At 38.1% G+C, this 19766-nt stretch overlaps 1 protein-coding gene across 3 annotated transcripts; it reads left to right on the forward strand.

Moving 5' to 3' along the window:
* The first annotated feature begins 15104 nt into the window (after positions 1 to 15104).
* LOC122668759 (trihelix transcription factor DF1-like) lies at positions 15105 to 18767 on the forward strand. Of its 3 annotated transcripts, XM_043865294.1 has the most exons (4): positions 15107 to 15406; positions 15439 to 15735; positions 16506 to 18223; positions 18254 to 18767. In XM_043865294.1, the coding sequence occupies exons 2-3, from the start codon at positions 15446 to 15448 to the stop codon at positions 18196 to 18198; spliced, it is 1983 nt and encodes a 660-aa protein (XP_043721229.1). In that variant the 5' UTR covers positions 15107 to 15406; positions 15439 to 15445; the 3' UTR covers positions 18199 to 18223; positions 18254 to 18767. The 3 variants fall into 3 exon arrangements, with proteins under 3 accessions (XP_043721242.1, XP_043721229.1, XP_043721236.1); XM_043865307.1 differs by lacking the exon at positions 18254 to 18767 and having other exon boundaries at positions 15105 to 15735; positions 16506 to 17881; positions 17934 to 18090; XM_043865301.1 differs by having other exon boundaries at positions 15107 to 15735; positions 16506 to 18219; positions 18250 to 18767.
* The last annotated feature ends 999 nt before the right edge of the window (positions 18768 to 19766 follow it).

Here is a 19766-nt window from a genome sequence, read left to right on the forward strand (position 1 = left end):
GCACACACATGGTAACATGAGATTGCCTCGGATTGTAGATGCTAGCATGTTTGTTTCTAATTGTGCTTTCTGATGCTAAGAAGTCTTTGTTTGGTTAATTATTCAGTTGATGGATTTTAATGGATTATTACTGGGTGAATACATCCAAATAGAGCTTAGGAAGGTTCTACCGATTTGTTTTAGTCTCCACATATCATAGCTTTACTTTGTTTTTTTTCTTTTTTTTCTACTACTTATTATTGGTAACTTGGGAGATGATTGTAGAGCTAAAACATCTGTGGAGAAAGAATTGGATATGATAGGAGATTTCTTTATTGAATTACAAGTGCATTCTTTTTTAAAACTGGTCAAGACTTGACCAGGAAAATGGGCTGTTTTCCTGGTTGATGATGGGCCAACCTGGACAACAGAGTATCGTAAAAGAGACATCAATGACGTTAAAACAATAGGTTGGTGTTTCATCCTACTTTTCTGGCTGTTTTAACTCAATATCAGTCAGCTTATAAAATTCATGAGGTGGAAGTTTCATCCATCTCATTCAGGCTATTATAACTCCATATCAGTCAGTTTTCATGTTCAATGTGGAATTGTGCAGAGCTGGTCCCTAATCTAATCTAACATGTTGGAGTAAACTCAGTCAACTGATCTGACTGGTGGTCCTGTCCAGATATTAACCTTATGGAGTTGTCTACTACTTTCTTTTTGGTTTCCTAGCCACCTGAAGAAAAAGACATTATAGCACACGTTTGTTGAATGATATTCATCTGATCACTAATTTTAGATTGGTTGCATCAATGTCACATAAGCTTAAAACAAAACAAAGTGGAATTTGCTTAAATGTGATTGGTTGGTTAGGGGAAAAATTGATAAATAAAAAATTCTTAAAATTACTCATCAATGCAGTAAGCTTCCACACGTCATTTAGTTGTCACTTGTTTTGCATATTCTGAGTAAATCGGTTGGAAAAGTTCATGAGCTCTTGCAAGAAAAATGGACCAAGAAAGCTTCAAAATTCAGTTGTATTGTTAAATAGATATGCCTGCAGTATTCAAGATTTTGGTACTTTGTTGCCCTTAATGGCGACCAGCTTGAGCCTGGGTGGATTTTTTTTTTGGGTGAATCGCCTGGGTGGATTTTACTCAAGTAAACCAAATTGATTCTTGCTAGGTTGTACTCAAGTCTTCCCCACTTGTGCAACAGTATGTATTAAGTTGTACAGTTCCCTTGTTCACTTACTCAAGTTCAGCTAAAGTAGCCTTAGTTATTATTTATACCGAGTAATAAGCCTGAGTTGTGATTCGTACTGTCAACATTTGTTGGTTTTGTTTTCCTGTCTCAAAGAGATATTTGTTGTTCTCTTGTAGCCAATGTGTCTTCATGGCAGTCATTGTTACTGTTCTTCCGTAACTTATGTTTTCTTATCAGGTTGCATCTATGCATATAAACTCTAAATTTTCACTACTTCACTTTTGCCTCCTTTTTGTGCTCAATAAATAACCTATGCTTTAGACGTATCCTTGAATTTGCTTTGAAGAATTCCAGGGTGTGGTAGAATTTGAGAGGTTTCTCAATGGATCTTGTGCATGCAAGCCTTGCCTTTCAATTGGCATGTCACTACCTTGGCTCTGTATCCTGGACATGTTCCTTCTTCCAGTTATAAGTTGCAGTAAGCAGCCCCTGTCCCCTCACATAGTCACATGTATGCTTTTTCTTTTAGTTTTCCTCCTCAGTAAGGTAGATTTGTTCACATTAGCTTTATTGTTCATATCATGGTGTGCAATATGCCCACATTTGCACATATATCTAGAGTGAGAAAACAAGCAAATAATCTAGTCTGTTGCTCTGGTCATAAAATGCATCACAACCTGGTCTTTCTATATGATAATGATCAGACAATTCTTGGTACTGATTAATCCATATGGGGCTGCTGAGATGCAGACTGCCACTCCTTTACAGAAATCGGCGGAAAATATAAATCAAATAAAAAAAAAGTGTACCCAGTGCACGAGGCTCCCGCCACTGCAGGTCCTGGGGAGGGCCATAATGTACACAGCCTTACCCCTGCTTTGCAGAGAGGCTGTTTCCAGAGACTTGAACCCGTGGCCATTTGGTCACAATGGAGCAACCTAACCGTTGCACCAAGGTCTACCCTCATAAATCCAATAAAAAATGTCGTTCCTAAAAACAGCATAAATAGAAGTTACGAAAGAGTTAATTTTAAAAAGCAATTGGGCCATTTCTGTTAGATGAAGTGAGTTGTTGCAACTCAACTAAGCTCAACTTAGGAAAGCTTATACTGATTTGTTTATTCTGGTTATACAGTTCCTCTTCCTCCTCATCAGGTCTTTTGATGCTACCTCAATCCCTTATCCTTTTGGAGCCTTTAACTTGCTAGGTCACCCCTAATTTTGGCATTCATCTTCATTGTGGCCAAAACCCCCCATCTAAGTCAGCTCTCCTTCATGTTCCCCCCTATTATGCTAACACCCCCCACACTCTCTGCTCATTGCTAATTTTGTTCTTTCATATATTGCCACTCATCCTCCTATGAATTATTGCCCAGCTGAGGCTCAGCTCAGATTATGACTTTGTCTAAAATAAAAATTTCAACTATTTTTGGATGAAACGCTATCCAACGTATGAAACCATGAATTCCTAAAATACTAAAAGATTTAAGTGCACCTGCCAAGTGCTTCATGGTAGTCTTACATGAAATCAAACACCAATGACAGAGGTTGGCATACTATGATCCTTAGATACTAGGGCAATTTGTTTATGAGAATTGAAGGACACAATAAAGCATTGCAAGGAGAAGAGTTCCAAAAACATAATCTAGGCCTAACAACACATTGTTTGCAAACACATTGGCTTCCATATTTGTTGATGCAGTAGCCAGTTGAAAATGCCATAGATAATCAGTCTCAGCTAAAGTGAATTCTTGTAGCGAGGTAAGAAAGCCTCCACAAACCAACTTCTCCTCTCCTCATTAGGCATACTTTTTTTTCCCCCCTCTGATAAAATGCTTGACTTCTACTTGCATGCATGAAAACTTAACAGCCATTATATATGACTTGTGATGTTTGAGTTCCCCCCTCCCCCAAACATATAATTACATACTAAATCTGCATTAACATAAATATTCTTGGTTCTAACCTTTTATTCTGTCTTCTGAATTATAACATGACAAATTTTCTTTTTCTTGCTCTTTCGTTAGTTGAGGTGTTTCCATGGTAACCAGCATACATAAACTCAACAGGTTATGTTGGTTTCTTAGCTTTTTGCAAGAATGTGCAGCCTAAACAATGCTACGTATGTAAAAGTAGAGCTCTTTTAAAAGTTGAACTTGAGGTAGAGTGATCCTCAGACAAATCACATTCTGCATGAAGGGTGCATTTTGGACTAAGAGCTTCATCTTACAAGTTCTACATTATGCTATCTCTACCTGTATGTAATAATTGATAATTGATTGCTTGATTGTCGTCTCCACAACTTCATGGAAAGCTTCTTTGTGATGGGGAAAACTACTTATAGCCATGGCCACTTCAATATGGACTGTTAGCCAGTATATATTAATGAAAGCCAAGTTTGAGCCTGTCCATAGATAACCATAATGTTGCCATGCATTATGGATAGGTTGGCCTGATCGTGTTCTGTTGTCAACCCCTACTAATATGTAGACATACTAAACCGAAATTAATGTAAGAAACTGAATTTTGAAAGCTGTCATGAGATCAAAAGGTTGAAGCATTAATCTGTAACTCAATTTGTCATGATTTATCAAGAGGATTGGTCCTTTGTTAGGCGTCTGTTTGTGTGTGTGCATTGTCAAACTGAAGTAGCTAAGGGAAAGAATTGGATGTTGAGAAAGATTGCAACCTCAATCTTACCAGTTTATTTGCTTTATTGGTTCCTAGGGGATAAGCATGCCTTCTCATGTCACGTCTGGTAGAACTTACTCTCTGTAAAGATAAAGGGATCTTTCAGTTAGGATCTGCTTCACATAAATGCCTTAGTAGAGGAGAATCACCAAGAGGATGGATACGATCTTGATAGAGATGGTAAACTCATTTCTCAATAGTTACTGTTAGGATATTGGGATTTGGGAGAATATTTTTTCTTCTCATGTCAGGAACTTAAATGGATCTTGTCACCAGAGGCTCATGAAGAGGGAAGAAATTTAGTTAGCTTATTTCAAGGGGGGTGGTTGGTGTGGTTGTTGGTGGATCATTCTTCTTATTCTTCCCCCTCCCCGATGGCTCCCTAAATTGTATGCTACAACCCAATTGTAGGACCTGGAGATTTGATTCTGCCTTTATTAGCTTTTCAACAATTAGCGAGGCTTGTTAAACCTAGAGGCTCTGCAGTATCTCATTATTGAATTGATTAGATAGTGACTTCTTTAAGCTCATTTTCTTTTCTTTTTAGCATTCAAGAACACTCTTGAAATAGGTGGATGTAATGACATATCAAAACCATATCTGTTGAAGGAGTGGGGATACACAAGCATGCTGCTCTTGAATAAGTGGTGTGGTTTACGTTAAAGAATCCCATAGGATTATTTTTTTTTGGAGGGTGGGGGTTTAAAACCCATGGAAATTGTGTGTTAATTGCTATATGGAGGGAATCTATAAAGGATTGAGTGAATTGTTCACTTGTTCTGTATTGAATTTCTGGTTGGATCTAAACCCATCATGTGCAATGTCTTTTGGAGTAATAGTGTATTATGAACTAGTACCATGCCATAGGTTTCCAAATATTTATTTTAAGGGACTTCCATATTTTAATTATTTTACATCAATGATATCGTGGCAGGATTCACCTTGTCATATATTGGATCAATTTGAAACGAGGTGTCTCTTTAGAGATCTGCAAGAACATTACATGAAATTGTCAAAAAGTTTGTTTCTTATAAATAGTGAGAAGAGAGTATTCAGGGGTGATTGTGGGATGATCTTTATCTGGAAAAATATGCTCATGTTACTGAACTGAAGTGAGCGAGTCACCTCCAAGAAGTCCCTACTTTTTATGTTTGACATGAAAGGACTTATGGTGATGATGTCATTACATGGAGAAGATTAGTAGAGGATTTAATCAAATTTTGTTCCCATCTAGACCCCACTGTGACTCCATCCTACTGAACTGAAGTGGGCCCAGTCACCACCAAGAAGTCCCTACTTTTTATGTTTGACATGAAAGGACTCGGAGGACTTAGAATACGTATTATTGGAAGTGATGGTGATGATGGCATTACATGGAAAAGATTATTAAGAGGATTTAATCAAATTTTGTTCCCATCTAGACCCCACTGTGACTCCATCCTGAAACTGGGAAGGGTTTCTCCATCCAGTTACTGCAGTTCCATGGCCAGGTATGGAGGTTTTCAGTCCCACAGTGGTCGGGTAGTATGTGGTTGCTAGACTTACAGCCTTGGGAAGGGTCTCTCCATCCTAAAGCTTGGGCTTTTGGGTTGGTCGTTGTCATGTATTAGCAGTAAGTTCTTGGTAAAGGAAGTAGATGTTTTAGCTGCTTTGTTGTGTTATTGAAATTACATTGGTTGGATGAAGTTGGCTAAAAGTTATGAAATCAAAGTTTTCAGATGTGATGAATTATAAGCATGACTGAATCTAGGTGAGTGCAAATCCATGACTGAGTGTTGGGGGTTATGATATCTTGAATATCAAAAAGGCTGAAACAGAGGAATGTACCAATTGCGTATCACTTTTAACATAAAAGTATCAGTTTCATGAGCCAAAATATTATGCATCCTACTGATATACTCTCTAGTTCTCTCTCTCTCTCTCTCTCTTTTTTTAATTCCTTTAGGAGAAGGCAGAAGGAACTAAGATAGTAACCTAAGGGATAAAATATCCAAATGATCTTCTATAAGCCGTACTCCTGCCTAATGAGTACATTCATCTCTGAGTTTCTCTATCTCATCAATCACCACCTTACACCCTGCAAGGGTCCCTCCCCCCATTGAGCAAGTTATTTCACTGAAACTTATCATGTACAACTGTTACCAATACAAGAAGCTGAATACTAACCTCTCTAACCCATATCAGCGCCTCTGATGCATTTCATCCAAAGAAATTGTAACAGGGTAGTGGTACATGAAATGGCTAACAGGCCAAGGCACTTTCCAAAGTAACAAACTTTTTGTGAAGAAAGAAAGACTACTTGCCAATTTGGACCTCCGAAGTGATAAACTGTGTAGCTATTGTCTTGACTACTTACCAATTTGGATCTCCAACTTGATGAACTGTGTGTTATTCTGTTTTGTGCGAACTGCCAATGCTACTCCTTGGAGATTTCCAGTAGCAAAATTCAGCATAAATGGGTGAAAATCGATCATCTGATCTTTCGATATTTTCCTAAGAAATATCTACAAGATGGAAGAGCTCTTTCACCATTGAAGAGGAAAAACATCTAATGAGGGGCGATGGAGCGGTTTCGTGAATAGAGAAATAGATAAGTCATTGAGAGACAGAGAGAGTGCTAGCATACCCTCTGCAGAGTAAAGAAACTGTTTCGTACATAAGAGGTAGAAGGACATTTCATGTGAGAAGGAGAGGCTGAATAGACCTCCCTTTTCTTTCTTCCTTTCTAGACACTGTTTCCATTTGTTAAGTGTAAATTTTTGGATCCAAACAATCAATTAATTGGTTTAGAATATCGAATTGGCCTATTCATTGGAGCAAAAGTACCCACGAGTTTTTGTTTTGGTACGAAAGAGGCCCACAAGTTGAATGCTTTGAAAGATAAGGATAAGCATACACTGTATGATAAGAACTGATACCACCAAACATATAGTGAGTGAGTGGTAAAGGGACTACTAACAAGTGCTGATTCAATGAACAACTAAAGTCAGAATTTCAATTATGTAAAATTTTGACATTTATCTATTGTTTAAGTGGAAACCCATTAAATATTGGAGATCAGATCCTCTAAAGGGGACCCAAGAGAAGCATCTAAAACATTTCAAAGGTGTTTCTTTTGGTGACAAAAGACAGGTTTGTGATTAGATATTGTATTACTTTCCCTTTATTGTGATTGGACATGCAAGATTAACCAGATATTAAGCGAGTTCTGGAGATCGATCTGGACTTGATCCAGTTCTTAACAATCGAAATTTTCTTCAATCTTCAAAACCCAATCATCACAAAGATAGATAGATACCTTAAAAGGGCTTTTAAACTCATGCTTTGAACTAATACAATTAACCTAGACTTGGAAGGATTTGTTGAGCAACTTGTTTGATTTCAAGTGGGTTACTGTGAAAAGATGCTTTTGTTTTTGATCTTTTGCTAATGAAGTTTGACTTATAAAGTAACTTTCCTATACTGGACCATAATCAAGATTTCTTGGGTGCAGCCCCAGAGTTCTATAATGAAGTTTGGCTGACGCAAGAACATAACTTTCTGTTGGTGCCCTTATCTATATCTTGGAGTCACCCCACCAGTCGTCTTGGATTCTTCAAAAGCAGACAGTGACTCTGCTGGTTATTAAGTGAAATAAACTACTGTTTGTGGGATTGTGGGATATGCAGAACCAGAGATTCGAGAAAGAGTCTTTCTATTGGGTACATTAATTTTTAGGCACCGGGCTGTTATCTCCTTAGATGTAATATGGCTGTGTTTAATTAGCAAAATAGATTCTGGATCTAGAACGTATTTTGAAACAGGTTTTTATCTATTTATTTTTTTATTTCAAATTGCATTCTAGTTAGATTCAGAATCTATTCCGAAAATGTATATCAAACATAGCCATGGTGAAGGGATTCGAAGTCCATTATTCTTTTCCCTTCTAATTTTCCTCTAAAGATAAGAAATCTCTTCAATGTCACTGAAGAAAAACTTGGTCCATTGAGGACTGTCAGGTTTTTGTGTTTTTTTTTGTGGAAAGTATATGTTGAAACCTTTTGACGTTTATTTCTTTCTTGTAATTCTCTAAAAGATAATGGGCTGTAGGAATTCTTGGATTACGAATGGAGTATTTGATGGGTGAATCTTTGTTGGGGCTTTGTTCTTCAATCCTTCCAAATTACTCATTTAAAGCATTTAAGTAATCACAGTTATTTTTTTAGTGGGTTTTTCATTTATCTCTGTCAGCCCCCATTGATGAAGTCTTGTGGTCTCCATGGTCTAGCTCTAATGTCATACATAAACAATTTCATTCCAGTAGTTTCATGAAAATAATTTCAATTCAGTAGTAGCTCCTTAAAACTTGTACGACTGGGAGTGAGTGACATAATGAAAGCATATTACCATATAGTGTCAAAGCTACATTCTAGACCATTTATTGGCCATTTAAACTTCCATCGTACCTTCATCGATCATGATTTGCTTGGTTCATAGGGAATTGCAAATTCTGATTCCATTGTTAATACACTCACTCCACTTTTGGGTTGTGCCACCGCTTGTGTGATGTATCAAGTAACTTAAAAAAATAAAGTTTTCCTAAAGCCACGGTCACCAATGGCCATCATTGTGCTTGGCTGTTTGATAGAAAAATATGAAAAATATTTCAGACCTTCAACCTATGAGAGGGGGGAGGGGCGGACTTTATATTCGTAGGTGAACCCTCGATGTGAGTGAAGGAAAACTTTCTCCAAATCTAACTGTCAAATGTTTTACTTTTAGAGGATTAAATTATAGATTAGAGGGGCAAGGGATGACTCAAAAAATTGTCACCTAAAACCATATATTACTTTAAGCCTTCTAATCCAGGTTTTTTTTATTATTTTTCTCTCACTTGAACTAAATATGTGGGGTTCCATATAGATGATATTTTTTTAAGATAACCATTGCCGAGGTGTACAAATTCCTCTCCACAATGACAACATGGGGAACCCTTTCTCATTTTTTTTTTATATTTTTAATCCCTTTATTTTATATGGTTCTGATCTCACGATTCCGTGTGATTTGTTCGTAGAGGGGCATGAGGGATATGTATATGAAGTCGTTGCCATGAGATTAGTAGAATCCTTAAGTTTTCATGAAGAAATGATATAAAATTAAGAATGTGGCATTTCTAGACTAATGGATTTGAAACAAGTTCTTGGTTTATATGCTTATATTTGCCACATGATAGGTTGGATGAGACTAAAATTTTGTGGACAAGTAGACCTAATGTTCCTTTCTTGCATGTTCAATCTTAGTCAAAACAGAGTTTGCCAAATGGAAAAACAAAACATTGAAAAATGTGCTAGTTCACAACTTCAACTACCTTAATTAGAAGGGATCCAATAGTGGTGTGAATATCAGTATATGTGTGCATGGACATACACAGAAATACATACCAATACACGAAATAATATTTTATTAAATTAGATTCTGAAATTTAATATTCGACTAATTCAAACAATGTCGTCTCTATCCAACGACCAAAATGATCAGATCACCTTTTCACGTAGCACAAATAAGTGTGGTAGACCAGGTATTCTTTCGGTACCCACTAGATCAAGGGGATTTTTTGCCTAAAATTAATTCATTAATTAATAAATAAAGCCTCAGAAAAAGACAACAATATTGACCATATGATCCATACACTACTATTTCTATTTGCATTAAAAGATCTGTTCCAACTAATCTCATGATACCCATCATGGTTTCATGTTCTCCATTGGAATTTACTAAATAGTTTGTATGAAGGAAATTTCATAAGAAGCATGGTGTGTGGTTGAAAGCAGTTGCTTTTATTTATTATATGATGATAAATTCCCCAAATTGAAGGAAGGAACTTTCCTCTCCAAACCTTGAATTTTGCTCTAAAAATAGATCAATCATGGAAGAGAATAAAATAGTCTTGGTTGCACCAAATTTAGTGGCAGACCAAGTCTAGCTGTTCCCTCATATTTTTAATTTTCATGCGTTTGACAATAACTCTTTGATCTTTACGAAGAGGATTCGTAATATTTCTTGCTGAGGAGGAAAACCAGAGTTTCAAAAAATTAAATAAGGGATGGAGGGATCCATAAGGTATTTGTTTATCCTGATATTTTACACGCAAGAGTGAATAAGATGCAATGAAACAGTATAATCATTGAGGACAGAGAAGAGAGCCCACATATTTAATGAGAAGAGAGAGATTGTGAGAGCGAAGCCTATACTTTCTTTTCTTAAATTAAATTTAGGAAATTCTTTTCATCTCCTAGGGTGAAGGGAGAATCTCTTCATCATAGCTATTCAATGTTATGATTGAATTTATGTAATAATAAATATTATCAGCAACTCCCGATTAACGAAGTTCCCAAACATCCATCATAGGTTCAATCAAATTACGGTCAGATCCCATCGATAAAGAAGTTCTCTTTTCATCATGGGTGAAAGAAAATTCAATCCTTAAATTTAAGGAAAGAGTTTTCTGTGGGAGAGTGTAGCCCTTACACTTGCTCTCATTGATCCCTTCGTCGACACAATTACTACACGCCCAAACAATAATCTCTTGTCCATACAGTAATTAAACTTTGTAAAAGATTCAATATGGAGAGGAATTTAAATGGCACACCAATGGTAATACAGAAAATAGTATCATGCATATGAAACCACATGGGTCAGATCAGAAAAAAAGTGTGTCAATGTTGGCCCTACATATCATTATATGGAAGGACACATATGGAGCGATACATAGAAGTGAAATGCTCAATCTTGGGGCGGGGCCCCATGATAGAGAGTGTGCGTGGGAGCTACGGTGGAATAAGTTTAAAAAAACAAGTTGGGTTGCGGGTCCCAATCCAATGTTATCCGACCCATCCAACCAGCCCCATTTTGTGTTGAAGTGGGACCCGGACATACCGCTACGCTGGCCTGGCCATCATACTGGGTTGGAGCCCCACTCTCCCAACAAGCGCGTGGACTGTGGATGTAAAACCGATGATAGATATAGATCAGATCTGGCATAGTTTACTTGGCGGATAAATCTAGAAGATGGGTATTTTGATAAGGGAAAAAGATTCCGACGATGCTGTAGAGATTCTTTTCTACGTTCTTTTATAAGAAAATGTTCTCTACATTAAGATACATAAGACGTAAGGGGTTGGGCAAAATGACTTTCCCGCTCCCAGAATGACAGAATACGTTCCCTGGCAAAGAACAATATCGCCCGCCCCTTCTTCTGTGTAATGAGCCTAGAATTTACATTGACACCTTTTATCTTCGTACAAAATGTGGACCCCCTATTAATTAAACTAAGATATGTCTTTTAACTGGTGTGATTTCCACTCAATCCAGGGATTTAAAAATTGGGATCAGGACGATTAGATCAGTTGATTCTAATGCCAAGGCCGATCCCAATTCTGACCGATCCAGCTCTATCGATCTACTTCCAAAAACAAGGATTAGCACATTGTTGGGGCAATTCTAATCGATTCTGATCCGGATTGGGATCACCTATGACCGATCAAGATCCCAATTCCAAGTTTTTAAATACCGACACTAATGTCTTGGGAAACCTTTGCCATTTCGATAATTATTAGATTTTTTTTATAGAGAAATACCACCAATAATTGTTTGACTTATTTATTATTATTTTTTCTCTATCTCCATCTCCTTGTAGAAGGGAGATCAATAAGAGAGTAGGGCCTCTCTCTCTCTCTCTCTCTATCTCTTTCTCTATCATTGTTTCAAAGGAAAATCCTTTCACCTATTTTTCCAGCTGAGATGAAATTCGAGCTTCCAAAGGAAATAATTGAAAACTGTTGGCATTAATAAATAAGACAATAAACAATGGCAACGTATAACTAACTAACTTGGCCATGAAACATTGAAAAGCCTCCAAAAGCTTATCTTTTGTAACCCTCTCCCTCGGTCCCTCCTTTTGTCTTTCACATCAGGAAGTGGACGTGAGAGGGTGGTGTGGTATGGTAAGGAGGAGAGGAGAGGAGAGGAGAGGAGAGGAGAGGAGGGGAGGGGGGGGGGGGGGCGGCGTTAATAAAAGCACAGTAGTACATTCAAATTAAAAATTGAAAGGGTTTCAACCAACCAAAGGAAGGCTGGAGTCATTACCAGCACATGCCACCACCTCCATTATTATTCACTGTTCGACACCATCCAATATGGGCTTCCACTGGTTTGTTTTTGGCCCATGTTCCTTATCCCTCTTGTCTCTCTTTGTCCCTCTTGTCTCTCTCCCCTTTCCATCAGTGACAGCTCTCGATACTTAGTGCAACCCAACCCAATTGCCTTTCCCTTTGCCCTTTGCCTCGCACCACTTGCCCCCACCATTCCCTCAACTCTATCTTTCTTCTGCCACATTTTACAGCCTGTGCCTGATGTTGCCTTACACCCATTCCTCATTTATTTATTTTAGCTTTTATTCCCATGCATTCTTACCTTGTTAATGTATTTATTATTTATTAGTACTAATGCCTTATGGCCATAAGGGACCTAGCTTTGATGTTGAACCATATATTAATAGGTCTGGTTCGGGTCTATCTGGTCCGATCGGAAAGGTTTAAGAGTTCAATCTATGATCGGCTCAAATAATCTTTTTCTTAAAATCAATTTATTAAAATACTAAGCATAGTTGGTTTATCTTATCAAAACAAGCTTCGTCCAGACTGTCTCATGATTCATATAAAGGATAACCCACATGGTCATGGAGAAGAGAGTGTAAAAACGATATTTTAGTTTGAAATATCAGATATATCAGGGGTTTCAACTCGTTTAGAAATTTCCAAAATAACTTGAAACCTAATCTCTCCATCTCTGATCGACCATGTGGGTTCCCCATATACAAATAGCAAGACAGTCCTTCCCGTTCTGTTCACCTATTGGGTTGACATGGGAGATTCTAATATATGTGTGCAGCGTGTAGATCCCCTTCCCCCTACAATGTAATCCAAATTCTGGCATAAATGAACCCAATTATGTGTGGTTTATAAGATTTATGGCCGACCATTCTGGTTCAATATGGTTATTTTTTGAAAACCCATACAAAAAAGTGACCAAAAATTTATTCCTTTCCATTACCATTAAGTTGGTCCACCAAGCTATGTTACTTATGAGGTGCCAGCTAGACAGTGTGTTAATATCACATGCCTACCATGTTACTACACATCTTTGTCCACATGCGGCTTATGATCAGGTGGAAATAAGAATCAAATCAGACGGTTAACAAGTGCCACACTTCAAAGGCAAGGGTGACACACAAAGAATGACTTTGGTTTTAAACTACAGTTTCTATTTTTAATTTAGGTAAACAGGTAAGCTTAACCAGGAAGATTGCTACTTAGAGATACTTTAATAGCCGTTAATGATTAAAATTATATACTAATATATGCTTCGGTGGCTTCTCTTCATCTCTTTCAACTTGGAAAAATAAAGCTGCCACCGATGCATTTCTCCCTTTCAAATTTATGAATTATTTATAGAAATAAAATATAGTAAGATCTGAAGCAAATAAAAAAAATTTTACATAAACAAAAGAACGTGGCTCATCGTCAAGGTGTAATTATAAATCTCCTAAAATAGTGATAAACGGTGCCATCTCCATCCTTTGTTCTAGTGCAATTACCATAATGCCCTTTTCACTGTTCATCCTTGTTTAGTGGCTCTAGCTACCTAAGTCTTTTACTTTGACATTTTTGCCCTCATAAATGGTGATGACCACAATTGAAAGTTTCGAACTACATGCTTGGATTACCTCTACTTTCTTTTTCTTATTTTTTCCATTCAACTCATTCATAATTAAACGATTACCTTAAACAAAAATATAAATATGATCAACAAAAGATAAAAAAAATTCTTCCTATTTCCGGTGGTCAAGATGTTCATAGTCCACATAATTGTAGACCATCCTGTGGTCAAGCTGATAATAGAGCATCATTGCGTTAACGCGCATCCATCAAGAAAAGCGCTAATGGTGGTCGTAGGTCAACTAGCTCAATTGTTACTTGGTTCTAACTCATATCTGACTTGCTTGTTTTGACGTGTACCTTACTCAAGTAAGTGCATTTTTTGTTTTAATGAATATACTAAACATATTGAGATAAGAAAAGAAAAGCCACATTTCAATATTTCATCCACACAAGAAGAACATAATCATGTGCGTTTCCTCGAGGTATTCTAATAGAAATTACAATAAAAGTGGTCTTTAGCAATGAACTAAAAGCATCCCTAATGATATTAAGCATAGGGGAAGAAAATTGGGGATGGAATTAAAATAAACCTATCACTCATAGAGTCATCATAAAATGTGTTTAGCATGAAAACGACCAATTGATAGGAATAATGTCATTAGCGATGAATTATTACATCGTAGATTAAAACCATTCTTAAAAAGTTCTATAGGGACGGTCCATACTGTCACTAATCAATATTTGATATTTTAAAACGATAATGATTTTATGAAATTATGGTAATCTATAGAGAGAGGATTAATACCATTAGGTTTAGATTTCAAAATTTATGGGTCACATAGATCTATAAGCAAACCAGAAATTGGGCTACTTATGTCAGGTAAAAATCCATTCTATATTTTTTTTTCTAATAGGTGACAAGCAACAACATTCAATACGGTAGCTCGCTAGCTAACTAAATTGGTCCCCGTCGGCCGAAATCGGTCCCATTCAAATATGTCCACATAATTGCATTACTACTTCACATGGCCTACAATCATATAGATCTTTCAACTCTAAATAATGAAATCCTTCGGGTCGGTCAATTAATACGGGTAAAAGATATTTTTTTCTTCTTCAAATCGTAGAAGAAATCAATCTCTCAAAAATTTGGATGGTCACGATCACTGGTAGGACCCTTAGGGTATCCGTGTATGCACCATAGCCACAATTTTTCACCCCAATGAGTTGAAACAGGTCATTTTCTTTTCTGGTCAAGATCAAGGGTTATTTCGGAAATAGAAAAGTAAGCCCAAAAATTAAAATGACGTAAACCATCCCAAATCTAATTAATTAACATAATAATCGTAATATGAAATAATGTCATTTGGTGATAGGTTGAAGGGTATTCAAGTATTTTCAACTGAGAAAGAAATGGAGCCAAAGCTATAGTAGCCTAAAACGCCCCAAAAAGCAGAGCTGACCTACATGGGCCGGCTTTTAACTATATTTAGCTGGACAGACAATAACCAACTTATTATCACCATCATCGATTTCTGCAACTTTTCTCTTTCTCTCTCTCTCTCTCTCTCTTCCATTTTTTTACTCTTTCTTTCTGCCGTTTTTATTATTACTAACAACTAAGAGAACCCAAGTTGATGTTCCTGTGTTCTTACACAAAAAGAAAGAAGTTGGAATTGAAGATTCGATTACTGAAAGACAAAAACTCTAAGATTGAGAGAGAGACGGAAAGTTGGGGGGGGAGCCCCACCTGACTAATCCAGAGAATTCACCCCTCCTATCCTGCTACTGCAGGAAACCCATTTGAATTCACCTTCTGTTCTGCTAATACAGTTTTCAGCTGTAATTCTTCTCCGGCGAAGTTCTATCATGGTGGGGGTTTCAGATTCGTCGGGGAATTCAAGTGGTGCTACTGCTTCTGGGAACCACGAAGGTGATTCGGGTGTTGTTGGGTCAATTGCAGTTGTGAGTGATGCTGGTGGTGGAATTGGAGTTGGAGGAGAAGATGAGAAGCTAAGAGGTGAAGAAGGTGACCGGAATTTGACCGGAAATCGTTGGCCTAGGCAAGAAACGCTGGCTCTTTTAAAGATACGGTCTGATATGGACGTTGCTTTTCGTGACTCCACTCTCAAAGGTCCACTATGGGAAGAGATTTCTAGGTACTTATTCTTCTCTTTTCTTTTCTTTTTTTCCCCCTTTTTTTTTTTTTTTTTTTTTTTAATAATTATTATTTACTCAGTTAGAATCAGTGAGAGATCTGTTGTTGGGTACTTTGGGGAAGGTATTTTCAGTGAATTTGCTTCCGTTGAGATAATAGGGAATTCAGTGACAAGACTGGGAATCAGACGAGAGTAGAGAAAGTGGACTTTCAGATTTTGGGTTTCTGTGCGATCTGCATCACTATTGTTTTCTTTGTCTTCCACTGATATAATCGAGAACCTAAGTAGTTGTAGAGAAATGGGGGTGTTCACATTACTACCTTTCTCAAAGATTCTTCTATCTTCTCCGTCGTGTGCAAAAGCATCCTTGTTGTCTTTCTGTAAATCTTCATCCATCAAATCAGTTCTCGCCTTCTCGGCTTGCATGGATTTCTTACTCTCTCTCTCTATCCCCTTTTTTTTCATATTTAATTTTCAATTGGTTGCTTTCTTTAACTGCCCACTAAACTTTGGAAAATTCTAAATCGAATTTTCCTTTCAATCCTTTCAATTGATTCCATGGCCGCTTGAAGTCCAGATTGGTTCTTTCATTCAGTTCAACCTCTTTTTCAATTTGTAGGTTTGTGAATGCCTCCTGCTGTGACTTTGTTTGGTCGTTGATTTACTATTAGTGATTTTGACTCTCAAGCTTATATATGGAAGGAGAAAAAAAAAAAGTAATTAATGGAGGCTTAATTTGTTTTTTTTTTGTTATTGTTTATCGATCACAGGAAACTTGCAGAGTTGGGATATCATCGAAGCGCTAAGAAGTGCAAGGAGAAGTTCGAGAACGTGTACAAGTACCACAAACGCACCAAAGAAGGACGAGCTGCAAGACCAGACGGCAAGAGCTACCGCTTCTTCGATCAGCTCCAAGCTCTCGACCACAATCACCCTTCCTTACTCCCTCCGCTCTCGTCACCAAAACCACTCCAATCTCAATCTCCGGCAGAGCCGCTGCCAATGCCGGTCACGGCCACTCCTTCACCAGCAGCAGCACCACCACCACCACTACAACCAATGCCGATAACAGCCACTCCAGCAGCTTCACCACCACCAATGCCAATCACGGCTATTCCTTCAGCAGCACCACCACCACCAAGGCCGATCACGGCCACCCCAGCAGCAGCAGCATCACTACCACCGAATGTGGTGTCTCGAGAGATTGTCCCAGCCTCCGTTCCTACTACTACTACTACTACTGCGGCAAATCCTATGCCGAATTCATCATCTCCGGTAACTTCCTCGTCCTCCTCCGAGGATGAATTAGGTGGGAGCCGCTCGCGGAGTAGGAAACGGAAGAAACTAACGGCTTTCTTCGAGAAACTAATGAACGAGGTAATCGAGAAGCAAGAGATGCTACAGAAGAAGTTCCTGGAGGCCATAGAGAAACGCGAACGCGAGAGGGTGGCTAGAGAAGAAGCCTGGAAGGTTCAGGAAATGGCGAGGATGAACCGAGAGCACGAAATGATAATGCAAGAACGTTCCATTGCCGCTGCGAAGGACGCAGCAGTGATCGCATTCTTGCAGAAGATATCGGAACAGGCGAGCCCAGTGCAGTCCTCGGAGTTGCTATTGCAATTGCATGAAAACCAAAAGCAAAACCCAAACCCAATTCCAAATTCAATTTCAAATCCAAATCCAAATCCAAATCCAAATCCATCGCAGCAGCAGCCAGCTCGTCCAGCACAGCCACCATCAAACCAAGCGCAACCATCGGCGGAGAAGATGTTGGTGGAGATCTCTCGGCCGCAGCCGGATAATGCGGCCGACAGCTTTGTCGCAACCCCGATTGGTGGCGGAGGTGGAGGCGGTGGGGCGTCGTCGCGATGGCCGAAACCGGAGGTTCAGGCTCTGATTAGGCTGAGAACCAGTATGGATGTGAAGTACCAGGAAAATGGGCCCAAAGGACCACTATGGGAGGAGATCTCAGCTTCCATGAAAAAGCTTGGATACAACAGGAACGCGAAGAGATGCAAAGAGAAGTGGGAGAACATAAACAAGTACTTCAAGAAGGTGAAAGAGAGCAACAAGAAGAGGCCAGAGGAATCCAAGACCTGTCCCTACTTCCACCAACTCGATGCGCTCTACAAGGAGAAGAATCAGAATCAGATACAGCAGGTGCAACAGAAGATGGACAGCAGCAGCAGCAACAACAACGCCGCATTGGGTATGGGTATGAGTATGGGAATGGTTATGGGTGCTTACGGAGTGAAGCCAGAGAACATGGTAATGCCGCTCAGGCAAGAACCTCTACGGCCACATTCAGATGTGGAGAGCGAGAACAACATGGACATGGAGATGGAAGCCAACCAAGAACAAGAAGACGGAGACGATGAAGATGATGACGATGATGATGATGATGAAGGCGGAGATTACGAGATTGTGGCCAACAATTCTTCTTCCATGGCCATCGTCGAGTGAGACAAGATAGAGAAAAAAAAAAAAAAAAAAAAAAAAAAAAAAAAAACAAAGAAAAGTTTTACTGCTATTATTCCATCTATCATCAATCATCAATCATCAATCATTAATCATGAGAGAGAAAGAGGTGTCCATGTGAGTGTGCCGTTTTGAGTGACTGAAGAAAGCTTGGGGAAATGGGTCAGATTTGCAGAAACTGTCGGATTGGTAAGTGGGTCTCATCGATCAGATTCTGGTTAGTGTTCATTACAAATTGGGTGGAGGTGGCCAGACTCCATTTGATCCATCCATTGGGATTCTGGGTTATTCTGTGTAAGCTTAAGCTTAAGCTGGGTAAGTATATAAATTTATTTATTATTTGTTTCGCTTAATAAATACTCCAACGTGAGAAAAAGAGAGAAGTAAAAGAGAGAAGGTATCATCATCAATGAGCGGCATCACAGTACAGAATAAATTTGGGTCAGGATTTTAATAAAGATGTGGTGGTGTCAGAACAGTAAAGTGTAGTGATATCATCATATGCACTGGAAGAGCTAAATTTTCTGTTCTAATCTTTCTTTCCTTGCCATTTCTGCAGTTGTGTTTTTGCTATCGATGTTCGATGGAGCACCTGTGGCCGCTCTCTCTCTCTTTCACATTCTGTGTTAGGTTTTTTGGAAATAGTTACTGCCAAAGGGAGAGGCTTTGATAGGGAGAGATGCTTTCCTTTTGAGGGCAATTTTGTCGTTTAAACTACCAAAATGGTCCATTCTCCAAACTTCCACTAAAATCTTTGCTTGGATTATAAGATACACCTCATCCGCTCATCCCATATATATAAAGCCACTGTTTAGCTGTATTGTGTGACGAAATTGCCCCTCCATTGTAGCATCTTTCCTTGGATTATTAAAATTCTCACATGCATTACTAACATGCCCTATTTTTTATTTTCCTTTTTCCAGTACTTATTGTGAAGAGAGAATCTCTTTATTTAACTGTGCTTTGATGCTATGATTGGAATATGGGAAGTATATTTCATCAATTACTCTCTTCCAACTATTCTGAGGTTTGAAATACTCATCTCTAGTTCAATCAAAGGGTCATATCCTATGGATGAAGAGATTCTATCTTTACCATAGGTTAAGAGAATCTTAGTCCTTTCCCCAATCATTTTTCCTTTTTGAACACATTCATTCTGTATAACTGATTTGGCCATTTGATAGATAAATTATTCTCTTTTTTTTTTTTTTTTTTTTTTTTTTGGGTGGTTTCAACAATAAGGCTCATGAGAGTTTTTCCTTTGAATTTTCAACCGTTAATTTTTTTTTCTTCAATTTTATTTATGCAATTGATCATTTGTTTACCTGAAACCTATCACATGACTAGAGAATATTGTTGAAGGACAATACATGGGAAATTTTATCTTTTCAATATTTAGTATCTTCCTTGATCAATTATTAATTTCTAAGATTATCAATTACATTTCCTTATATGCTGAATAGCAATTGTGAATGGTTCCATCCTCCCCAAATGATAGTCATTGTTTTTTATCATTTGAAACTATTTACTGAAATTGTCTAAATGACAAATTT

Source organism: Telopea speciosissima, chromosome 1 (genome assembly GCF_018873765.1).
Source record: "Telopea speciosissima isolate NSW1024214 ecotype Mountain lineage chromosome 1, Tspe_v1, whole genome shotgun sequence".
Classification (NCBI taxonomy): domain Eukaryota; kingdom Viridiplantae; phylum Streptophyta; class Magnoliopsida; order Proteales; family Proteaceae; genus Telopea; species Telopea speciosissima.

Bases quoted from the DNA above. Each gene is read 5' to 3' on its own strand.
- LOC122668759 (XM_043865301.1), top strand. From the start codon at position 15,446: ATGGTGGGGGTTTCAGATTCGTCGGGGAATTCAAGTGGTGCTACTGCT. The intron at 15,736-16,505 runs GTACTTATTCTT...TATCGATCACAG, and splicing joins CTATGGGAAGAGATTTCTAG to GAAACTTGCAGAGTTGGGAT.